We start from the raw sequence: 25,655 nt of genomic DNA on the forward strand, positions 1-25,655 counted from the left end.
TGGATCAATTAACGTTGCTTAATTGTGATTTCATCACAGCTGCCCCCACCCAAGTTTTCAATCACTTTCCACCAAAGTTTCCAACCTCTTCAAATCAAATTCGACACCTTCTCACTTCATGTTTTTTGGTATTTCTTCTATATTATTCTTCGCGCGGAAGAAGAAGAAGAAGCGGACATAGAACGGCGTGCTTGTAATATGTAAATTGTTCAAATAAGCTAAGGTGTGTTGCAAAAAACAACAAAGAAAGGGTCTGCAAAAACACGGGTTAACGTTTGGGCGCGTGATATACTGGCGGAGGTGTTTTTCAATTTCCGCTGGCACGAAAAATCGAAATGTTCTGCGGTTTCTGCTGCGGCCGCTGTTCTTCCTCTTCTTCGCCCAGCAAAAACGCAGGAGTTGATAAAAAAAAAGCCGCAAACAAAAACAAAACAAACACAACTGTGTGTGTATTGTGTGCGCGAGTGTGTGTGACTTTGTGTGTGCACGAGTGTGCGTCTGGCGTCTAATCAAATTTGGCATGCCCACAAAATCGATTGATAAATAATATATAAACAATTTGGACTGAGACAGTGTAATTAATTCGCCAAAGTGAATAAAAGCGGCGATGGGTTGATAAAAGAAAAAAAAAGGAGGAAGCTGAAATGTGTAATCAATTTATATAAATATTATGCGCGCATGTTAATAAAAGTGAAATAAATTTATTTGTATTGGCGAGAGAGTGAGAGCGGGCGGTCTCGCTCTCCCTCTTTGCAAAGTTCTAAACATTAATTTCCATTAAATTGTAACTCTCTTGCTGCTCTCTGTCTCTCTCTCCCTCTCTCACGCTTACCCGGCGCATGCCCGTGTTGATTTCGCCCGTTGGCCAACACTGTTCGTTCTTATTCTCTCATCTCTCTCAGTCTCGTTGTATTTGTATTTGGCCAGCGTGAGTGTGTCTTTGCATTTTCGCTTTTTTTATCGTTCTGCGACGGACGGCGGCGACGGGTTGAAGAATTCTAGCCGACTTCTTCATCATCCTGTGTAAATACTTGTAATTTAAATAATCTAAATTAAATACGAAAGCACACACCATTAAAAGGAAATCCAAGCGCATCGCGAATGCTTTTTTAAGTGCATGTGTAAGTGCTCCTTGAAAACAAACGAAAATCGAAAACGAATAATACGAAAAAAAAGTTTTTTTTTCCGACGCCAACGTTTTTTTTTTCGTATTAATTTTTGCCCGTGTGCTCCGTTCCTTCTGCCTCGTTTTACATTGTCATCATCGGGTTTCCTTTTCCACTTCGGCGGCCGCCTGTGTGTTGTGTATGTGTGTGTGTGTATTTCCAGACCGCTTTTTACATATATTTATACTTTTGTGCATAAAAATAGTTTGCAAAATTACATAGCATTCTACCCGAAATGGTAAAAATCAATTAAGGAGGCAACTGAATAATAGATGTGCATTTTTTTTTTTCGGTTAAACATTTGAGTTTTCCGATTGTGCATCTGTGTGTGTGTGTGTGTGTGTGTGCTGTGTGTTTCATTATTTCGCCTTGTTGCCTTGTTCCATCATTTTTCTTCCTTGTCAGCGGCGGCCATTTGGCTGCTCTGCTTCTTCTTCTTCTGCCACTGCTTCCTTCTTCTCCTCCTTCGCTTTACATTTGCACAATTCTCGTGCGCTCTCTGTTTCTCTCTCGGGACGCCTTGCATTTGTACACACGAATTTTTCCCAATAAGAACGCATAACAACCGTATTATCACACACTCGTTCGCACACACGCAAGGTTAACTAACTGAAATATTTAATAATTCGTTTAATTATTCATTGAGCGCGACAAGGGGGAGGGAAAGTGCCACGCCCCCGCCCGCTACGCCTTTCGGCTCCTTGTGCCTTTGTTTTTCACATGTCTCTTTTATGGTTTATCTTTATGTTTGTTTTTATATTCCTGAGTGCGCGTGAGTGTGTGTGTGTGTGTGTGTGCGGATTTCCAGGGGTCTCTCTCTGTCTCTTTTCGCATGCTGCACTTGTTCGTTCTGGCTCGCTCGCTCTCACTTCTTCACCAAGGAATAAGGAATAAGGAAATTCTCGTAAACAAGTAAAAAAAATAAAATAAAATAAGAAGAAAAAACCGACCCACAGACATATTCTCGCATTCTTCTCGCACAAAACTTAACCTCAAATGTTGCGGCCGCCTTTGCCTGCCTTTCGTCTTCGTTTTGTTTCGTTTCGTTTTCTTCGCCATTCGTTCATCGTCTGCCGGCATCGTTGTTGTTGTTCTTGTTCTTGTACAATGTTCTGTGTGTATGTTAATTTTATGTGTTTTCCATTTTCAACCTCCCTCTCTGTGCGCCCCGCCCCCTAGCTCTTTTACTTTTCAGCCGCTGTCTCTGCGCTTTTCACTTCCCTTGGCTGGGGTTGGGGGGAGTGTCATAATTCTGTCCAGAAGTTTACGAAAATTCCCAGTTATTAGTCGCTATCAGTGTTTCTCTAATTAAAAAAAATATAATAAAAAATTAAATTAATAGATTTTGCATATATCTATTTATTTTCTATTATTGATTGTTAATTCCTGCATATATAAAATATATTTTTATATTTTCTATCCGTTATTTGTCAAAACAAATGTATAAGAATGAATATTCCGTGAAAGGTAATCATTTTAATGAAATTGAAGGCTTATTCATTAGTATTGTCTCAGCTGCAAAATGAGCTTTTAAAAATGTTCAATTTAACTTTTATAAATCGAGAAAGAAAACTAAGCCGAAGTTTATATACTCTTAAAGTTTGCAATGGAATTATAGAATCGAATCGATAAGTACTAAGCTTAAATTATTAGCAATCTTTGAATCAATATTTTTATATATGTATATATATATATTTTTTTTTTTTAACAATTGCTCAAATCAAATTAAAATAAATCATAACTCAATCAAAATAGCATTAATTTTAAGTCGAAAAACTTTCCTATTATGCTTTCTTAATTTTAAATTAAAGAAATATCAATATTTTTCGTAAATTTTTTACAATTTTAACGATGATATCTTTAAGAGTATCTGGTGCTTCGATCATCTGTTAACATAGGTGAACTTATTTTATTTTCCCTATTTTTCGCGGATGATTCAGCTGTGCGTTGTTCTTCTACGGATAGAATTCTTCTTCTACTTTGTCTTGTGGCTCCTGTTCCTCAAAAGCAGTCCGCCCCCCGCTTCAACCCACTCGCCTTTTAGACAGACTTTGTTATTGTTTTCGAAATGAGGAAATTCATAGCTAGTATTTGTCTTGGTCTTCCTTCAGTCTTAGAAGAATTCGCTTTGTTTTTATTCGCCTTCGCCCCTTGTGCGCTTTATTTTGTTGATTATTATGCGCCCTGTCTGCTGTCGACGTTATCGGATTCCATTCTTTTACTTTTACCATGACCAGCTCAAAGATTTTATGAGCAGAAAAGTACAGTGTGTTTTATATAATAGAGTCCAGTATTACTTTAAAAAATTACAGTTTCTGTGAATTATTAAAAAAAAATATTAATCACACTTCATCATTTTCTCTTTACAGTTTGTGTATATTTTCATCATTAAAACGTCGTGTAAATTAAAATTCATCCTAATTATAATTAATAAACAACTACATTAAAAAACCGGAAATTTCAACAATTCTCAAAAATAAATCTGTAAAAATTCAAATTTTAACCAATTCTCATACGTAATTATATAGTAAAGTTCAGTTTTGTTTTTAAGTCCCGTAAAAAAAAAACGCAACTGTGCAACTGTGTAAAATATTATTCATAATTTTGTGTAAATTTATGTAAAAAAAAACAACAACAACAACCAACCACGACAACCAAACCAAACCAGAAAAATAATTTTTTTGAGCAAAAAGTGATTGAAAGAAAAATCTCCCGAAAATCCTGTAAATTAATGTTAAATATATTAAGAATAAAGTGCGGTTTCTCTACGACAACAAACACGTGAAAATTTGAGAGAAAATTAAGCCAATTAAAAAAAAAACAACCATTTGTGAATAGTTCGTTTCGGGAGTTGAAAATCGCGCGTGACATTGTGAAGATTTTTGAAAAGAAAAGGAAGCTTTCCTTATGGTGATACCTAAATAAATCAAAAAGTGTAGCTATTAATCACAGTTGGCAATACGCGCAAAATTGTCAGCTGCGATAGCTAGGAAAAGCCGTCAAAATTGAGCTCCTAACCGCGCCCACAATCGCTATATCGACGCCTTCGCCGCAGCAGCAACAACATCAGCAGCAGCAGCAGCAGCAAACGCTCTACCAGCAACATCAACAGCAGCAGCAGCAGCAACATTACGGTCCGCCACCGCCTTATTTTCAACAACTTCACCAGCAACATCAGCAGCAGCAGCAGCAACACCAGCACAACCAGCAGCAACACATGAAGTTTTTGGGTGGCAACGATGATCGCAATGGCCGCGGAGGCGTCGGCGTTGGTGCCGGCACGGATGCCATTGTGGTAGGATCTCGCGGTGGCGTCTCCCAGGATGCTGCCGATGCAGCCGGTGCTGCCGCAGCCGCTGCCGTTGGCTATGTCTTCCAGCAACGTCCCTCACCGGGAGCGGTGGGCGTGGGTGGCGGTCAGGGAGTGCCCGGTGTTGGAGCCGTCGGCTCGACCTTGCACGAGGCCGCCGCTGCCGAATATGCAGCCCACTTTGCCCAGAAACAACAACAGACACGTTGGGCATGCGGCGATGATGGACATGGCATGGATGTAAGTATATATAATTACCAGACCCATAAACTACAGACAAAACTAGTTAGAACAGGTTAAAATACCTTTTAAAGTTAGTTATCAGATATCATTTTTGTACAGTTATCCATAATGAAACTTCCACTGAAAAAGTGTATAAAATCGATTGCAATTTTCATGCACAATTAGCATAATTTGAAGGTTCTATATTTTTCTCTAGTATTTGTTTTGCGTTGTGTTCCTTCTTGATTACATTTTGTGGCTTCTCCATTTAAGAGAGGGGTAATTTGGGATTTCCCCACAGCTTTAGTTTGACCTCCTCGGATTGTGTAAGTTTCTAAGGTCTCTGTCTGCCAAAAATGGTTGCATAAACAGATTATTACAATCTGGCATTGAGACAGTTGCCAATGAAAAGGAAGAAGAAGGTGCAAGGATTATTGTGCAGGAAAATCAGAGATTAAGTAAATATTTTTAAAGAAAATAAGCCTGGGCTTTGTTTTAAGCTAAGCCTTTACGAAGCAGTTTGAAGGATTTTGAGGATTTAACAGCTCTTTTATCACTATTTAAGATTGCTTTTCCTAGATAACAATCTTTTTGACTTTTCTCATATTCCAGAATCCGGACAAATGGAAATACAATCCGCCAATGAATCCAGCAAACGCAGCTCCTGGCGGACCGCCTGGTGGTGGCAGCAATGGTGGCCCCGGGGCCATTGGAACCATTGGCATGGGCAGCGGATTGGGCAGCATGGGCGGCGGTGGCGGAGCTGGTAACAACGGTGGCTCCGGCACAAACGGTGGACTCCATCATCCATCGATGGCAGCAGCGGCTGCCAATATGGCTGCCATGCAGCAGGCCGCGGCGGTGGCCAAGCACAATCACATGATGTCACAGGCAGCGGCTGCCGTTGCAGCCCAACAGCAGCAGCATCAACAGCACCAGCAACAGCCGCCGCATCCACAGCAGCAGCAGCAGCAACAGCAGCAGCAGCAGGTCCAGAACCAGGGTCATCCACATCACATGATGGGCGGCGGCAATGGCATGGGCAATGGCAATGGCCTGGGCATCCAGCATCCCGGACAGCAGCAACAGCAGCAGCAACAGCAACAGCAACAGCATCCCGGGCAGTACAACTCGAACCTGCTCAGCCATGCCGCTGCCATGGGTCACATGTCATCCTATGCCCAGTCGGGCGGAAATATGTACGATCATCATGGTGGGGCCATGCACCCGGGAATGAATGGTGGAATGCCAAAGCCACCTCTAGGACCACCTCCAGGAGCCGGGGGACCGCAGGACTATGTCTACATGGGTGGCCAGACGACGGTGCCGATGGGTGCGGCAATGATGCCGCCACAGAATCAGTATATGAACAGCTCTGTCGTTGCGGCCGCCAATCGGAATGCAGCGGTGAGTTCAAGATTTATTTTTTTATAACAGTCTAGGATAAGTTTGAAAGATCCTTTGCTATTTGAGTTGGAAAAGGATTGCTCCCTCTGTTAGGTCCTCTGTTGTTCGGTGTCAATAGAATACCTTGCTTGGTTAGCTTAGTTTCTGTTAAAATGTCACTCGGGTATTGGATTTACCTTTGATTAAATCGATAAGTGGGCCATTGATAAGCCCTGCTACCCGTTAATTAGTTTGCCATGTTTGGCTATCAATCGATACTATTTGTTCACATACAGAATGCTAATTGTTGTTAATGATGGGGTTAGTTGATCAAATATTCCGAAGAAATATTCATAAAGTTAATCTTAAAATTACAGTCATTTGAAGAAATTATTATTATTTATTAGTTTCTATCCTGTAACTTTGAGGTGACTCATCCGCCTTCTTTTTTGTTTGTGTGACGCAGTAAATAACCTTTATAGATATGTATATCATTACCCGCATCTGTCTCATTATTTGACGTTTATTGTAACTAAAATTCAGCTGAAACCAACTCAACAAAATAGTTATAGTTGTAGCAAAGTGGTCCTAATAGGACTTTTACATGTTTAAATCGAAAGTTTATTTCCAAAGAGAGAAATAAAGAGGGCGAAACTTTAACCATTCAATTTCATTTGATGATATTTTCTTGTCAGGTTAATCAATAATTTTTCTTGTTGTTGGTTGGCGTTTTATGGGTTTTCCTCTTATACTTCCACTTTGGTTAAAAGTTTTTCCGCTTTCATTGCCTAACTTTTATTTGATGGCTTTCTATTTTGTTTTCTTATAGACCTTTAAGGGTTAGGCATTATTTTCCAAGAACCTATACAATTTTTTTTAAGTCATTGTTTATTTTAAAGTTTGAAAAGCAATAGTTTTCATTTATGAACTTAAAGATATTTTAATGAGATTCTATAGAGTTTTTTATCTTTGTTGATTTTGTATCTCTCCTCAATCTTTGTATACAAGATAAGGCATAATTGTTGAAGATTTTACCATAATATTTAGCTACTTTTACCATTCTTTTCGCTGGCTCTTCATTCTTTGTTCCTCTGTGCTGTGCTTTGCTGCTTTATTACATGTCTTTGCCTCGGCTTGCTAATGGAGATAAATGTGGTAATATAGGCGAGAAGAGATGAACGGGGCGGGTCGGATGAGATACATGGATAGATCCCAGTCCGGTTGCAATTTTTCAGCCTTATAAAGCCAGAACATTGCACACATGCCTCGGAAATACACCACAGCACAGCACAGCACAGTACACACGCACCACACCTGAGACTACCACCACTCACCTGTCTGTCCGCAAAATCTGATGGCTTGAGAACTCAACGACGACGACGACGACTACTGCCACTGGTATTTAAGCCAGAAACAACAACTTGTCGGAATTTAACAAGTGAAAGAATTTAATACGAATACTGCGACAGGGACCTAATGAGCTCTGATGATGATGCTGAAGAAGTTCTCCATCTTATGTCACAATTGTTTATAGGAAAAGCAATTTTAATTAAAGAATTTCACCCGTCGTCTGGCCTTATGCTCACCTATCTCACCTGTTCTAGCCAGGTGATTCCTTTGCTGTGTCGCATTGCCCTGCAATTTCCTTTTCACTTCCTTTGCAAACACATACAAGTGTCGGACTGTTGGCTCACAATCGATTATGCTTTTATCAAGCAAATTGTCGAGTGAAAATGTTTCTTGTCTAGTCGAACTCTAGATACACTTTCCTTAAAATTTGTTTTCTAAAAGTGAGCAGATAAATCGACACATGAAAGTCATACTTTGGAATTTTAGGGGTGTTTTTTGCAAAAACTTTACCTACGTTTAATTACAAAAGTTTAAACCAGCTGTATTTTTTTTATATATATATATATATATATATATATATCCTTTTATCATCCTTTTGTTATTTTTTTTATGGCAACAAATTTTGTTAAATATTAAAAAAATATATTTTTTTAAATTTATTTATTTAACTCACCAGAAAGTGTATTCCAAGATCTTCGTATTTTGTCTTAATTCGTGTCACCCTTTTTTTTTTCAACATATTTCTTTGCCACAACTTCCTTTTGTGCATACATTGTGCAGTCTTCTCTCTGTCTCTCTCTCTCTCTTGAGAACCAAGAACGAAGAAACACCAAAGGCAGGCTCTGAATAAAAGGAAGACGAATATTTATTGCATTTATGCAAGCGGCAGGAGGCATAAGAAGAAGCAGAAGAAGCGGAACAGAAGGACCCCCAAGCAGGATAGGACGACAACAAAAAGTAACTTCGTCCTCTGCTCCTTCGTCCGTTGTTCCTTCGCCATGCAAAAAAAGGAAGAATGGAAAGCTAAAGTCGTGCCAAAAGAGAGCTTCAGCACAGCTAAGTTTATGTTGTTGTCCGGTCCTCTTGCTTTTCTCATATTTCTCTTATTTCTCTCTACCTTTTAATGTCTGGCGCTGTTACTCTAGTTTGTTTTTCATGCAACTTACTAGATTTTTGTCAATCCACACGGTATACATTACTTGGTAGTAGTTTAACCAAATAGTTGAAATTACAATTTGTTTTATTATTTGTGGTAAATCTAGGAAATTTTCTAGAATGGTTTCGCTAGAAGAATCTTCTATAGCTTAATCTATACTAAATTTTGTTGTAAGAACGTTATATACTTTTTATACCCTTTTAGGCTATTAAAATTTTAGTCAGAAGCTTGTATATTCTTGATCAGCATTTACAGCTGATTCGATCAAGCAGGAAAAAAATTTTCAATTTTTTTGTATATTCTTCTTTTCAAATAATTTCATTATATATGTATGTATATTTATATTTTTATGATTTTGTATAAAACATTTACACAGTTAATAGTTTGTAAAAAATTCATAGATTCAACCTTTGTAAATTCTTCCACGAGGAAGTTGTAGTTGGAATACCCTTGTTTTGTGGACGATAATGAATTCCAGCAAAGGCAACTTTAGCAAAACTCCATGATTATGATATCTCCCTCCCCTTTTCTGCCTCCCCCGCACTTGCCACGTGCTATCCTTCTCCCTCTCGCACCTCTATTCTTCTTCTTCTTATTTTCTCCCCCATCCAGCTTCGAGAACTATGTGTATCTTGCCGTTCTCCTCCATTCTCTTCGCTCTCGCTTGCACTCATGGTGGGGGCTGCGTGTGTTTGACGCGCTCTTGTTGATGTCGTAGGTCATTGATTTGCGCTTAACAGCCGGGCGGAACGGAACGGAATGGAATGGAATAGATTGGAAAAGGGGAGTGAAGAGTGAGGGAGAGAAAGAGAGGTGCGACGATGATTTTTCTACTTGCCTCCGTGCTTTTTTTTCGTTTTTTTTTTTTGTGTTTGGCTTTGGTTATTGTTTCACTTGCGTTACTTTGTTGTTGCTGTTGTTGTTGCCCTGCATGTGGCGCATTCGGCTTCCTCCTCTGCTTCCTATTTCTTCTTCGTCTTCTGTGCGGTGTTCTTATTACTTGCGATTCTTTCATGTTGTCTCTGCTGTGGCTGTTCTTACTCATCCTCCGCCAATTCCCATCCTCATCCAGTCCACCCATTTTTCCCTCCCGCGCCCTGTATTTTCTTTTTTTTTTTGCTTTTCCTGCGCGTAATGATTTGAGTTTGTGTATGTGTGTGTGTGTGTGAATTTGTCTCTGTGTGAGGCATCTGATTTTGAGCGCAGCTTTTTTCCCTCGTTCCGCTTGCGTTTTCTGGTTGGATAATGGGTTTCCTAATTGGAACATCTCTGTTAAGAAGCTTTTCGAGCATTGTTGTTGTCCTCCTTTACTGGTTGGACTTTTTTGAAAAGAATTAAAAAGGTCTACAATTTGTTACTTCCTATGTATGTAAATTAATAATTAGATGCAAGACCTTAATTTTGTTGAATACTTAGATTTTGACTATGGCATATCTTTGTATCTGTTAGATACACCGAAATAATTGTCGGAAACCTGATAGTTTTGGAATTCTTAGAAATATTTGAAATAAGAAGTATTAAAAAGATTCTTATGTTTGTTGCATTGCAATGTTTTCTGAGGCTTTCTACTTATTTGTTTCTTCTTCTCATTTTCCTAGTTTTGCAATTTTCCATTCTCCTATTTCACGCCAACTTCGTTTTTATTCTCCTCTATCCGTACACAGCCCCCTCCAGTCCCGTTTTCATAAACAGTTTACGTTCTAATTGAACAAATGCCGCTCAGCCATCACTTTGTCTCTCTCTCTTACTTATGATCTCCATCTCGCTCCCTCCTGCGATGCCAGCCAATTAGCTGAAATGTTTGCCATTTTCCAACATCCAAGACGCGCTCTGCTTTGATGATAATGGTGGAAAATGTGTGTGTTTGTTGCTATTTTCTGAGACCACAGTGAAGTTTCTTTGAACTGGCTAACCGCATATAACATTTTGTTACGAAAACGTTTCGATATTATAAATTTGTTGAAGATCTATAAGAATTACAGGTTATAGTTAACATTAGCTCCCACATTGACTTTATCTTTCCAGAATATTTTGGTTGTAGCGAAACGATAATACAGTTTTAAACTTCTCAAAGTGCCCACTGTATGTAGAAAATTAGATTTATGGATGTAATTTCCATTAGCGTAAAAACACAACTTATAGTTACGGAGGCGAGATTTCTTTAGATTTGCTGAAAATTAGGCTTGTGGAAGTTAAATTGTTGTATTTGTTGTTGCGTGTGGCAAATGCAATAACGTTAACTTCCATCGGCTTTGATTGATTTGCATTGCCGGCTGCAGACCTGGTTTAGTTTCTCTCCCGTTCGCACTCGCGTTCTCTCATTCTGGTCTCCACTTCTCACTTGCGGGGTGGTAGCTATTTTTTTTTATTGTTGCCACATTTATCTGTCTTCTGGCACGTTTTCCTCGATTATCTCAACAGAAAAAACCGGGTGGTCAGCTGAGATGGCAGCAGCAGCAGCTGCTCTATGCGTCATTCTCAGTCCTCTCTCGGACTCTCCACCACCTCTCTGTGGAGCTCACAATGCTCACACTCATTTCGCATTAATTAAATAAAGCATTTCAAATGCAGCGGCAAATTGTTTGACAATTTAATTTCATATTACTGTTTGACTTGGCTCTCCAAAACGCTTTTAATTGCCAGCAACTGTCACGAGCGATTTGATTACTTGGAGGTTAAGTCGGGCAATTAGAGCTGGAGCTTATAGATTTGGCTAAGCTCTTTGTAAACTATATTGTTCGGGGGAATTTAATCCTCCAATAGATTATTAAATTATTGTATTTTAAATATTTTACATGGATAACTTATACCCTGCATAATGGCAACAGTGCGTATGAGCAATATAGAAGCTCATTGTTGAAGAGACCGTACGAAAAATTTTATGATTCGTTTATTTTTAATGAACAAAATTATTCTAACAACGATTTCATACAACCTTTTCGTGTTCAGTGTAATTTTAATTTATTTCAAAATTTTCTATGGCTTACCTTATATTAAAAGTATAAATGTAGGGCATTAAAAGGTCGCTAATCTCTGGTATTTTCTTGCTTTCCCACTGCTCTTTGCTTTGTAATCAAACAGCTGCTTGAGCTTGTGTTTGCAAATCATGATCACTTAGTCTGCGCTCACACAGACAAAACTCTTACAAAGCCTTAGAGAGAGAGAGAGAGGGAGAGAGAGTAAGAGCGAGCTTGACTGCCCACACAAACACCAACACGCCTCTTAAGCTCGGCTCTCTTTTCAACGCTCTCGAATTACGTAAAAAGCAAAACAAGTAGGAAAGTTGCAGTTGACTATACTCGACTGTTAGATACTTGGTATCCGAGGGAGATAGATACAAATTGTTTTATTTTATTAATGTTTGATATAACAGTTATTATCCAATTGTTCTCAAATTTTTAAGTATTTAGTATATATTTTTAAATAAGTCTTATGCGGATAGTTCATGCCTTAATCAAATTAATTTGTAATGCTGATAGGTAATGTCTACAGACGTAACCGTTATGGAATCGGTGATGCCCCTTGTTGACCACTTATTTATAGTACCCTTCTGCCTTATGGCACCCAGGGTATCAAATCTATGCCAAATGCGGCTTAGCAAACACAAACAGAGACAGACAGATAGAATGCTAAGCTTGCACGTGTGCGTCTGAGAGGGCGAGAGAGGCGCTTCGTCTTCGCCCCCTTCCCCTGCCCATTAGCAGCATAAATTGTTGCTGATTATGTTATTGTCAGTCAACAGCTGCTGGCTCTCTCGCTCGCGCCCTCTTCTCACTCCCGCTCTCACCTTTGTCCCCATCCAGGTAGCTCTCTCCCCCTTGCTCTGCCGCTCTCTCGCTTATACATATATATTTTTTTCGCGAACATTGTTTCGCCGCTGGGGAGCGTAGACTCTCTCTCTGTCCACCTCTGTTGCTCTCTCTCTCTCTCTGTTGTACTCCATGAGCAAAATTCTGTTATTTAACAGAAGTATCTTATGGATCGTTTGGAACCGCTCGACAGAGATATTGTACTATAAGTTACTCGGAAACAGTTGACTCGTCTGCATGGGATTTAAACAAATGAGAGGAGGAGCCCCCGCCGCCATTTCGTGTGTCGATCGTTAAGCACGTTTTTTGTTTCTTGCCGCAAAAAAAGAAAAGAAAAAGGAAAAGAAAAGAAAAGAAGAAACAAAAAGGAAACAAGTGAAAATTTACTTAACAAAATGCTTTAAGTGTACTTGTTGCGTGTGTGTGTGTTGTGTTTGTACATAGTTGTATATAGTTGGTGTATGTAAATTGCTTTGTGCGTGCGAAAAGCCCAGCTGAGATATTCCAAATTCCGAATCAATATATTGAGTTTGTGAATAAATCATTAATCTATATATACCGAAAAAGATATATATCGTGTATATTGTATGTGTATATAAACGCGGTGTTGTCCCCACGAAAGAAAGAAAGAAGAAGAATCACCAGGCGGCAAAAAAAAGAAATAAAAGCCAGTGTAACGTGTTTCGCTCGCCCTGTCCCTTTCTACCGCGCTCGCTCGCTCTCGCCACCTCTCTCTTTCTGTCGCGCTCTGGATCCGTGTGTTCTTTGCGATCTCGCCCTCTCGCTCGCACAGCCTATCCAATGATGAAATTACTTTACGACGACTTTATGTTGGACCCTCGCACCGCCGAGGATGTTGCACTCACGCAGGAAATGGTAAATGACACCAAAAAGATCCTCATTTTAATGTCGAGTTTCCTTAACCCTTTAGCTTCACCTGTCCCTCTGCTAAAGGTGTTCAAATGAGAGGAGCATATTTGGAATTAAAATTATTTATTAAATTGAAATTTTAAAAAGGCCAGGACTCTATAAGGAAATTTGGCATTAAAGAGATTAAAATATTTGTGAAACGTGGAACAAATTATATTCTGATTTTATCATTATCATTGATTCTAGTTAGATGGTACTTTTAAGAGATTTATTATTGAAATACGGTTTTAAGGACTGAATAAAACATATTTTAATTTTATCATTCAACTCCAACGGAAATGAAGTCTTCATATCATAAGTTCACTTTTCAAAAAAGAGTTCAATCTAATCAAGAAACAGTTTGCAGTTAAGAAGCTTTAATTTCATCTAATGACTGAATATGTCAGATTCACAAGAAAGGGTTAAGCTGAGATACACACACTTGTGCAATTGTGCTATCATTTATGGAGAGAGGAATTATGATTGATTGCTTTGTGGCAATTGTTGAGGAGATGGCGATGGTGACAGCTAGAAGTTCATTCCGTTTAGACTGTCTTCAGAGCCAACCGGTTAATGATTTGAGTCTACATCTAATTACTTTTGCTCTTGATATTTGTTAATTGCTTTTAAATGGTGCAATATTCAACCTGCTCTCGAGGTTTGCTATTATTTACTTGGCAATATATGTATGTATGTACCTTTTTCTATGCATATCAAACATAACCAATTTGATAAACTAGCTTGCAGTGATAAAAGGTATAGACAAACCAGGCAAATCAATCAGCTTTAAGTTGCTTTATAAATACCGATAACATATCTGAAAGAATATATTACTGTCGTTGATAATTTGAATACATTTTATTTAATGGAAATAATGGAATACAAATTAGTTGACCGTGTAATTGATCATTTCGATTTACTGTTCTCACTTGGATTGTTAATCAGTAAATTGAGTTGAAAACTAAATAAAAGTGGAATAATAAATGTAATGATCATTTAAAGCACTAATAAAGAGGGGGGGGGGACCATAAAAGATATTTAAAATAATTTAAATAGCTTGCAGTTACTTCCCTTTGCACACACACTTTGACTACAGGGAGATAAGCGAGACACGTTTCATTCATGCTCTTCTTGTTACTGCTGCTATTAGATAATGGCACAACAAAAAATAAGCACTGAGAGAAATTCCTTTCAGGGATTTTATTAAATATAATTAAAGTAAATTATTAGGGAACATATTTGGGATTATTAAATTATAGAAAGTACTCTAAGTACTCTAGTTTGTTATTTAAGACTTTGCATCTTTGCATTTCTTATGACCATTTTTAAATTGTATATAGAGCTCATTTTGTGAAAAGAAAAACAGAGCTAGAAATTTATTTAAGATACATTGGGAGTATAAATAACAAGTTAGGCATTACAAGTTTTAAAATAAAGCATTTTAACAATAATTTTCATGTTTCTTATATACTTAGAAACTCTATTATTGTACGTATTGTTTTTTTTTTTTCAGTGTAGAATCCCGATCTAAATCCCAGAGTAGCAAGCAGCGTAGCTTTGGTTTTGCCTCTGTGTCGCTATTTTCCCCCGATTGTGGGGCCTGAGTTCTATAGATAAAAGCGTTTTTGCGGTTACCTTCCCCCGACTCTCTGTTTGTGGCTCTGCTGACTGCAGTTGATTTTGTTTTTTAGCTTTTTCTTTCATTTCATTCATTCATTGGGTTTGTTTTTTCCACTCTGGCAATTGTTTTTTGTATGCATTTCACGTAGCTTTAACCCCACAGAACTGTAAACTGTAAAGTGAGCAGATTCAGAACCAGAAACAGAACCAGAAGAGGGTTCTTTGAGCGAAGGTAGAATGGGATTTTATGCTATCTGCCCCTACCGACCGGTTGGTTTGTTCATCGTTCATCGTTCATCGTTTTCTCTTTCGAGGGAATTTACATGAAAATAAATATTTTCCGGTTTCAATTATATATGCGATGTTTTTTTGCCTTTGCCCCCACCTTTTGCCAGTGCTTTCCTCCCCGAATTTCCCCTATTTTCACATATTTTGTTTTTGCCCCCCACCGATCTATTTCACGCTTGATTGCATTGCGTCTGCCTGAAGTGAAGCGAACTCGCTGACTGATTAGGCTTTATATATGTGGCCCGAATTGGCTTTTAGCCAATTTCAGGGGCGTGGCGATGTCAGACGGCAGATGACAGTCGACAGTCGACGCCCGATAAGGGCATGGCTCTTATTTGTATCTGTATACATTTATTTATTCACAAATGGTAAATGGTAATCCAATTTGAATCCGTTTAAATTGTAACCATTGAAACCCATTAAGAGGTGACACCTTGGGGGGCTGTTCTTGATTGGATCTGGGGGGAGGTCGTCATCCTCGACAACATTTCAATTGTTTGCTTTTCAATGTTACTTTTGTTATTTTTACATTAATCAATGAAAACCATTTATGGTTAAAAAGTACAAATGCAAAAGTGGAGTGTTATAAATATACAACTTTTTTATTTTTGTGTGTAATGTAATAATTATAAATGAACATGATGTTAAATATAAATCTTAAATTAATATTTTGACTACAAAATCCCTAATAAGGTATATTATCATAACCATAAGAGGTATTAAAGTTTTCATAGCTTTTATTACATCTTTCCAATTTGTTCATCCTCCTTTAGACAAGTTTGTTAATCATTTAATTTATTAGATTCTCTCTCCTAAAGCATGTTATTTCTGTTTGCTTATGCTATTCAACTCCATAAATTACACCAAGAGACCTAGTGCCAAAGCAAACTTTGAGTTATGTAAAAAAGATTTACACCATCGAAAGAGATAAAAGATAGCCACAGAGAGACAGAGACAACGACAGGCCAGTCTCGACACCTTGGCCAAAAACGGATTGACTTATTGTACTCTGGGGAACTAACCAACAGACAGGCGATACAATTGCCGGACAAGCGGACAAAACTGACGGACAAGAGGGACAATTGCCGGACGAAGGCGCCGGAAATGTTTGCAGCACCAACACTGAAGTGGTGGAGAGGAGTAGAAATGGGTTAAAATGGGAAAAGTCCAAGAGGGGCGAGGGCCAAAAGGAGTGTGATGACAATTCCAACGACAGGCGACGGAAGACACGACAGTTTATGTGGAAAAGGTTGAGGGGCGTGGCTGAATCCAATAACAATAACAATAACAATGACAACAAAGTTGCTGCTGAATTATAAGGGAAAAGGGGGCAGAGGGGGGAGAGAAAATGCAACAATTCTTGGTTTATATATATTTTTGTGCTGAATGCAAGTCACGTGACTTAGTTTAACATTAAGAACTTTTCACCGTGGCGATCAACTTGCAACTTTTCCCTTGACTCACGCTGTGCGGAAAATTCGCTGGCTATACAGGTAACTTTTCAAAAGTTGCTGGAAAATTGCAGTTGCAGGTGTGTGATTAGGTGGAAGTTTGAGATATTTTAAATCTTGTGCAGGAATATACATTAATATGTACTTAATTCAGTTTAAATTATACGATTAAATTCCGAGTTAGCTTATTGTTCTTTGTTTATTAAATAAATATTTAATTAGAAAGAAATATAACATTTTTAGCTTTGACCAAGTTTGTACCTATAGATTTAAATTGTCACCTACTCGGAAATGTATATTTCTTTTAAGTTCCCTTATTTTCTTCGTAGAATTTCTAAACCATTAATGTTAACCGATAAACTTTAAACACCTTGGATAGTTTATTGCTTGTAGATTATTCCCTTTATAGCAATTAATCTTTTAAAATTTATTGAAGCTTAGCTGGCGGCTGCTTTTTGCCAAGTATACAGAGAGCAAAGTAAAACCATTTAGCGTTGCATTGCACTCTTTATTTATATTTTTCTTCCCCTTTCTCTGGGTTTTTGTGTGTGTGTGTGTGTGTGTGTGTGTGTGAAAGCCAAATAAATATGCACAGCGAAGTCGACTGTTGAAAAACAGCAATAAACGCATTTCTCAGCCAGGCTGTAATGTTTTTTGTTTTGTTTCTTATTTTTATTTTGTTTCGTTTTGCAAACAAAAAGCAATGAGACCAGCAAAGAGAAATAAAATCAATAGTCGCGAAGAGCCGAAAATAACTGTGAGCATTCACTCAGATACAGATACAAATGCAGATACTGAAACCAAGAATATTATCCAGAATTACAATAATAGAAATGATTTATTTGTGTGTGCAAGTTAAGTGACAGACTGTCAGATTCAGATACAAATGGGAATGTGGATTTAAATAACAAGATTTAAATAGGGCATAATATTGGAATTTATATATTAAAGGATTTAATAACTATTTAACTTGAAAATATTAACTATTTGGACAAGGAAACCTTCAAACATTGAAGTTTACTTTCCGAAGCTTAATATAATTCCCATAAACCCATTTAGCTTAGCTCACTTCAAGTACAATTTTCTTGATGCAATTATCCCCTTAAATCCCCTTAAATGCCACGCCCAATTTGGCATATACATAAGTATATCTATAGATATATATATATATATATTTATATATATATCCATAGTACACTGTCTCCTTACCTTTCGTGTGTGTACCGACTGTGTTTAGCTTTATTTTTATTAGTTTATTTTCGTTTGGCTTTCCGTATGACACGCGAAAGGTCTTTGCACTTGACAACAATAACAACAACAAAAAAACCATCGAAAGGTGGAAGCAAAAATAATAATAATAAAAATTTAAACTAAAGTATTCTCAACAAATGTTGCCTTGATTTCGTTAAACAATTTAATCTTGATGTTTGACTCAAGACTTTTTCGCACATCTTTTTCGGGGCACTCGTCTTATTTTCTCACACACTTTATTTATGTATTTTCGGTGTGTGTTACACACACAAAAATTCAAAGTCAACAACTTGACGTGCTCAAAATTAAATGTTGTTAATGTTTTTATACTCTGGCTTAGAGGGTATCTTAAATTCAAGGCTGGGTTTGCCATGCAATGCGATTATTTATGATTTTTTTGTGTGTTATTTTATGTTTATTTAATAAATTCTCTATATAAATATCTTATTTATTTTAAGTCAATATGAAAAGTGCATAATATTAAATGATTGTTGCTCTGTTTTATTTGATTTATAAATGTGTCAAGTGCATAATTTGTGTGTATTTAATTTGTTTGATTTTTGTTTTGGCTTTTTGCATTATTATTATTACTTTTTATATATACATTTTTGGTTATCCTACAAGTTTGTTATGTTTATCACAGCATGATTTATGCTGTGTCCAAATTTGATCAAATAAATTAAAATGATTTTTGGTTTTGTGAATGAAACCCCAACGCCCTCAAGGCCAGCGATAATTGTACTATTAAAAATAAAAATACAAAATTTAAGTTATAATTTTTAATTGAGAAAAAAACTGGTTTTAAATTTTATATGTGTGTGTGTGACAGCTATTTGGTTATTATTAGATTAATTCACTTTACGTTTAGCATTATTTGCTGTTGAAGAACTGGTTCATTATGAAGCAATTAGTTTAATGAAGTTAGCTTATATATTTTTTGTAGATTATATTTTGTAAAGAAACTTTTTAGTTGAGTTTATATATACAAGTATGTATTTAATACTTGAAAGTCCGGAATTTGGTCCACTATTAAAAAAGTTTGCGTTTAGAGAAGTCAATCAATTTCAGAAACAAAAACTTCAAAGGAATTTCACTCATTAATTAAAACATGCTTTAAAAGTTTGTGTTTTTTTTGGGGAGAGGAAATAAAATTCATGTTGTGTAGTTTGTTGGAAAATGAAATGGTTTAATTAAATATAAAATATAAACAAATATCGTGATATGCTGATATTTATTTAATGTGGTTTTATTTAAGAAGGTTCCTAAGCCGCTAACTGGCCAAAGTTGCTTTCAATCAAAGCAGAAACAAGCATTATTTACATAACCCACCTAAGGCGCCTAAACGAAACAACAATAAATTTGAATACAATCGAAAAGAAGCAAAACCAAATCCCAAATGTATGATAGAATGTAATTTAGATTTTTGGGATTTTTGTCGGTTCCTGACTGGTTTTCTTTTCGCTATTTATGCCATGTTTTGTTGCTTCTCTTATTTTTTATTTATTTTTTCACGAGCCTATTGGCAAACCTCCCACCCTCTTTGCCGCTCTCTTTCTCCACCTTTTTCTTGCTCTCTTTCTTGGGGTTCTCTTTCTCTTTTTCTTAGGTAAAGTGAAGGTTTTGAATATTGAACAAATATCTAAAACGTATGCTATATTATATAAATTTATTTATTTTTAACAAGTTAATAATGTAATAAATATCTTAAATTATAATATTTCAGAAAAGTTTTCAATTTCGTAAATCTTATTGATTTATTTTTCACTTTTAGACACAAAAGGGTTTTAAAATTAATAAAAAATCTGTTTCCTTGCTCTATATTTATAGCTCTTACATATTTTTTTAATAAAATATACACATTTTCTTATTTTTTCTTCAATTGTCAATTATCTGTTATTTTCCTATATCGAATAATTCCTGTATTTGTCTTTTTTATGCGTTCTCCCATTTGCCATTCTAAGTTTTTCTTTGCTCTTTTTGTGTCTGTGTGTGTGTTGTTTTCTATCTATTTCTTCTTCTTGCTAATCGTTGATTCTCCTTTGTAGGCATTTTCGTTGGGTTCTCTCTGTCTCGCTCTCTTTGTCTCTCACGCATGTTTTTTCTTTTTCGTTTTTTCGTCTTCTTTTTAACAAAGAGGAGGCCGGTTTCTGTTGTCTGTCTCTCCCTATTTTTCCATTATACCCCACTTTTCCCTTTCCATCCCTTTTTCGCTCAGCTGTCGCCTTTTGTATCTGTGTGCGTGCGGCGTGTATCTGTGTGTGCGTGTATTTGTATCTGCGTTTTGTTTTTTTGTATCTTCACAGTCAAGGACAAGTTAATGAACGATTTTCTGTTTTGTGTAGAATTTCCTATTTGCGGGGAGGATATAAGGGTCGGGTGGGTGGTAAAAACATGTTTTCCTCTCGACTCGATATAATTATGTACATTATTCTCAACTGAAAAGCTTTTCATTCTTGTGTTTTTCCTCCTCAATTGACAAATTGGGTGAAGGAAAATTGTATGACTTTGTTTTTCAACAGAATTTTGGTTTGGTAAAATATTGTTTTCTTTAGAAAAATAGTATTTCTTAGCAATTTAATTATTAAATAATCAACAAGACAACTACATAAAACAACTAGATCCAATCTTATCAATTTCGTTAAACATTCAATGTACATAATTTTCTACTATACATATATTTAAATTATTCATTCTTCTAATTCTTATTCTTATATTTCTCTTATTTTCTTGACTTATCTTCAAGAATTTAATATATTTAAATAGAAACAATACCATACATTTCCATTCAAATAATCCTATTTCCTAATCCGCTTTGTTCATAAACAAATCGGCTTCTGTTGTTGACTTTTCCGGTTTTGTGATTTTGTTTTATATTTTTTATGCTTGGCGCCGCGGTTTTCTGGGCACCTTTTTGCCTTCTTTCTCTTGTGCTTATTTATTAAATGCGGTTTAATTAATTTGTTTGATTTATTTTTACCCGCCGTATGAATGAAATTGTTTATTTTCTTGCATTTTGCCTAAAGAGAGAGAGGGAGAAAGACTGTGACCCATATTAAATAAAATGAATTGCGTCAGCAGTTCGTTGCCTTTATATATTGTACAAATATATATTTTTGTTTTGTTGTATTGTTGTTTTTTTTTCTTGCTTTATATCAGTGCTTTTGTGGATGATGCTTGGGTAATCTGTTTGCATCTTTTGTGTCTGTCTGGAGATCAAAATTCGCACTTTTCTGCCTCAAGCTTCTTTTCTTCTGCTCTGTCAAGTTTTCCTTTGTCTCACTTTGAGCGTTGCTTCACGCTCTCTTTTTTATTATTTTGTATTATTATTTAACACTTACAATTTGTCAGTTTCTTTATGCTAAATGTTTGTTAAAAGCTAGTCCGGTATTAGGTAATATTTATGAAGGAGATCAATGATTAATTTAGGAGTCTGTAAACATTTTAAAGTGAAAATTAAAACTATAAAGTAGCTTAATTTATTTGGAGGATATTTTAAAGATATTATGGAATAGTAGTCTTTAAAAAGTATACTTGAAATATTAATTTTATACCCAGTATCACTTTATATAGTATTAGTTCTTTTGTTCTTTAAAGGAATATAATGAAATGAATAAAAGATATAAAATAAATATAACGGAAGAAAATATTAATTGAATGAATTAAATAAATTGAATAAATCATCTGAATTAAATTAATTATATTTTAATAAATTAAATAATATTTTTATAGTCTATCAAATGAATTAAATTATTCAATTGAATCAAAATTGAATTATCTAGTTTTATAAGAAGATTGAAAAAGGCACATCTTTAAAAATTAATTAAGTCTTTTGCATACAATTTTGATTTAATAACCACATTGATTTTCTTTCGTGTTTCTGCATTGAATATTTAAAATATAAACTTGGATGTGTGCTAATTGCAGGCCTTTTTATACCCTTACAGGGTATTACAATTTCAGTCAGAAGCTTGCAATGCTTGAAGTAATCATTTCCGACCCTATAAATCATATATATTCTTGATCAGCATGAACAGCAGAATCGATTAAGCCATATTTGGAAGAAAAAATTTTTTCAAATTTTGTTTTTTTCATAAAATTGTCATTAAATTTTATATTTTTAAATTGTCAAAATTTGACAAAAATTAATTTAATAAAACTTCAAACTTTAGTAAGTAGATTTGTTAGCCTTATAAAATCTAGCACAAAACAACTTTCCGAATTGAAATTAATGCATTTTTGGGTTAGTTATGAACCCATGATCCCTTGGGTAACTTCAAGGGTATACACAGTTCGGCTTATTGAAGTTAACTCCCTTTCTTGTTATATTTTGGTTCAGCAAAGTTTTCCTTTGCCTTGGTGACTTGCGCTGTTATTAATGCAGAAGTCGCAGCCAAGGCGAGCTTTTCATTTTCCCAGCCCGCAAACATTATCCAGAACCACCTACCACCCACTTGCCTCCTCCTCCTCCTCCTCCTCCTCCGCAATCCCAGTTGATAAGCGCTTAAATATTTAAAGTGTGTATGTCAGGATGTCGGGAAGTTGCCAGATGTGTGGGTGACCGAAGGGGAAATTGGTGGGGCTCACTCCTTCGCATTATGACGCAAGGAATTGCCTTTGGGAATGGTTAAAAAAAAGCAAGAAAAAAGAAGAGGAAACGAGATGGAAGCACTGTGTGTGAAAGAGAGCGGCAGGCGGGAAAAGTTAATTAACAATTTGTTTGCAACGCTTCGTTGACATTTAATGTTGCTGGTATTGTTGTCAATGAGATGATGATGATGTGATTTTCTTGATATTTGCTCTGCTTCTCCATCAGTTGTCAAATGGGAATTCATTCGAGAATTGCATTGGTAGCGGATAATGCGTGCATTTAAAGCTTAAAATCTTTTTATATATATTTTTATGGAAAAAGACAAGAGAAATCAGGTCGGTATCTCGGTTTATGTCATCTCTTCTTTAATTCCATAAATTATATATGATATTTTACTAAAAACCTTCTAAGTTCTAGTCTTATTAAGGTGTTTGTTAAACTCTGCCTCCAACAGCTTCTTAAAATACCCCTTAAAAAATAACTTTCGTTTTAAATAATGTCTCAGAATGTCATTTTAATGGGGATTTGGATGACAATTTATGATAACCTTTACGCATATTAAAAAACCAAATTATAATATCTCAATGTTTCCTTTTCGCTTTCAGATCACCACATCCACTGCCAAGAAGCTGTGGGAGAAATCCGATGGCAAGGGCGTGACCTCGGGCACTTCCGGTGGTCCCCTTAACCCATTGCAAATACCCGGCATTGGGGATCCGTCGTCGGTATGGAAGGATCACACTTGGTCCACTCAGGGCGAGAATATCCTGGCCCCGCCTCCATCGCGAGCCTATGCCGCCCATGGTGGTGCCTCCGATACTTCAAACAGTGGAAATGCGGGCATTCTGAGGTGAGAATTCTGACACAATAATTATTAGCAAATGCAATCAATAGAGCGTGAAATATAGATAAGAAAATTCATTTCGATTTCATTACAATACAAATATATATATGTGTAATTTTGAATGGAGAGGGAAAGAACTTATAGTAAAGCGTGTTTTTAAAGCAATTATTTAATGATATTGAGCAGTTACTTTAACATATATTAGTAACTAGAGATAGCAATTTATCCATTCCTTATGCTTATTTAAAAATATCATATCTTCAAATAGATTAAAGAAACGAATTATTATACTAAACAATTGCGATGACTTTTCCTTTAATATATTTAAGTGGCAGTAAACTATAAAGTTTATTGCATTAAGTTGGCGTTAATGACTTATCGGATGTCTACCTAATTGATTGATTTATTAATTATACTATGAGTTATAAACATTATAATGAACTTTTATAAGAAATATGACATAATTCTTTGAGAAAAATAAGAATATGCTATAAAATTTGATTAAATTGGATTAAATAGATTTTTTGATGATTTTTTTTTTGTAGAAATAGAAAGAAGATATATGAAAGCATAAGGAAATGTAATATATTTATGATATTTAAATCCTGTAAATAATATTATTACAAGGAAATACTAGAAAAGGATTGTAATTACGATTCAGTTAGAGGATTTTGCTAGGATATTGGTTAGGATAGCTTAGTAGGATATAAAATAAATTAAATCGAAAAAAGAGAGTAATTGATTGCTGTAATATAAATTTATTCAATTAATCTTTATTTAAATACTAATAATGTTATATTTTATAGTCCCCGTGATTCCCAATGTGCTAAAATGGTGGAATATGTTTTGGGTGGTTCCCCCACCAACAAGGAGAGCCCTCTTTCCGGCTTGGAGCCGCGTCTGCGTAATCTCAAATTTGATGACAACGATAAGGTGAGTAGCCACAAATCTCAAGATACTTCAGAGATAATGAAATAATTGATACATCTTTTTGGATTTGCAGTCACACGATGACAAGGAAAAGGCCAACTCTCCGTTCGACACAAACGGATTGAAGAAGGACGATCAGGTCACTAACACAAATGGTGTTGTCAATGGCATTGACGATGACAAGGGCTTCAAGTGAGTATATAGAGGACAACTTTCAATCCATCCACCACAGACTCCAACTAATGGCCAGACTAGACAACAAAACTCGTAGACTCTGGTTGGTTTTGAAAACTGGTTTCCTCACTCCTCTGTCTATCTATCTGTTGGGTAATTCTTTGTGCTTCTTTGGTTCTCTTTTGACCGCAGAATGTTTTCATGTTATGATTACTGAAACTGAAATTTTTCCAGTTCAAGGTTGGTTCTTTCTTTTTGCATAAACTTTCACTCGGTTTGAGTGTTGTTAGGAAAGGAAGCCAAAGAAAAGAAAAGAAAGGTGAGGAGTTTTTCCAGTTTCAAGCTGTGATCGTGACTGGCAAATGGCTTAGAAAAGATGATAGGAGATGTCTAGTCATTATGTTCTTACATTTCCGAAGGTTATTCAATAAGGAATTAATATTAGATCATTATTAATTCACTTCGTTTACAAACTTGTGCAAATAATTGGATTGCTTTGAAAGTTTTGAACAAATTATGGAGTCTAGACATAATTTATTTAAATGCAAACCTTGAATATACATATATATAAATGTTGACCCACAATTATTTGAGTTTTTTATTCACTCGGTCTTAACCCATATTTCTTATATTTCAATTGCAATCGTCATAACTTCATATATATACGATGAGTTTGTATGGAATAAAGACGCCAAGTGATTGTTGTGTCTGCCCACAGTTTTCGTATTTCCATTTACATTTTTTATTATTATGTTTTAATTGTTATTTATGGCAATGGGGAAAGCTTTTTACTGTGTGGCCCACCTGCGTTCATTTTTTGACGCAACGAAAATACATATGACACTTTTTTTGAGTGAGTTTAATTGGAATTTGTATAGTTATGTTGAAAGATTGTATGTAATATAATGTATGTTTGATTTAATGACAATTTTTGTGTTGGCTTAAAACTAGTTAGGGAGGTAGTTTTGTATAGGGTTTTAGGGTTTATTAATATATTAACTAGGTTATAATGAGCTTACCTTAGCTGGAAGGTAATTGGGTATATTAGTTATAGTAATAATATAACATCGTTTTAGGATTTATTCCTCTATTGGTAGTTCGTTCTTTTGTTTTAATTTATGAATGTGTAAAAATTGATATCTTTTAATCTATCTACAGAGAGGGGCGGAAAAATGCCTGATAGCTGCTATAGATTTAATAA

At 35.9% G+C, this 25,655-nt stretch overlaps 1 protein-coding gene and 1 long non-coding RNA gene across 6 annotated transcripts in view; one reads left to right on the forward strand and one right to left on the reverse strand.

Moving 5' to 3' along the window:
* Positions 1-87: 87 nt before the first annotated feature.
* The window catches only part of pum (pumilio), a 209,084-nt gene continuing 183,516 nt past the window's right edge, over positions 88-25,655 (forward strand). For 2 of the 5 annotated variants that reach the window (XM_086840477.1, XM_086840481.1), the window contains exons 1-6: positions 140-1,121; positions 3,536-4,716; positions 5,311-6,105; positions 23,112-23,356; positions 24,157-24,283; positions 24,354-24,472. In XM_086840477.1, the coding sequence (XP_086696603.1) occupies positions 4,384-4,716; positions 5,311-6,105; positions 23,112-23,356; positions 24,157-24,283; positions 24,354-24,472 (1,619 nt within the window). In that variant the 5' untranslated portion in view covers positions 140-1,121; positions 3,536-4,383. Of the gene's footprint in view, positions 1,122-3,535; positions 4,717-5,310; positions 6,106-12,130; positions 13,276-23,111; positions 23,357-24,156; positions 24,284-24,353; positions 24,473-25,655 lie in introns of those variants that run through there. The other 3 variants (XM_086840478.1, XM_086840479.1, XM_086840480.1) reach the window with 3 other exon arrangements.
* On the reverse strand, positions 682-2,164 carry LOC147642565 (uncharacterized). The gene is made up of 2 exons (XR_015273368.1): positions 1,073-2,164; positions 682-1,019 (listed from the first exon to the last, which is right to left on the reverse strand). It is a non-coding gene; the product is annotated as an uncharacterized LOC147642565 (long non-coding RNA).

This window comes from Drosophila serrata, unplaced genomic scaffold (assembly GCF_035046125.1).
Source record: "Drosophila serrata isolate PLE 108 unplaced genomic scaffold, ASM3504612v1 contig_382, whole genome shotgun sequence".
NCBI classification, from domain to species: domain Eukaryota; kingdom Metazoa; phylum Arthropoda; class Insecta; order Diptera; family Drosophilidae; genus Drosophila; species Drosophila serrata.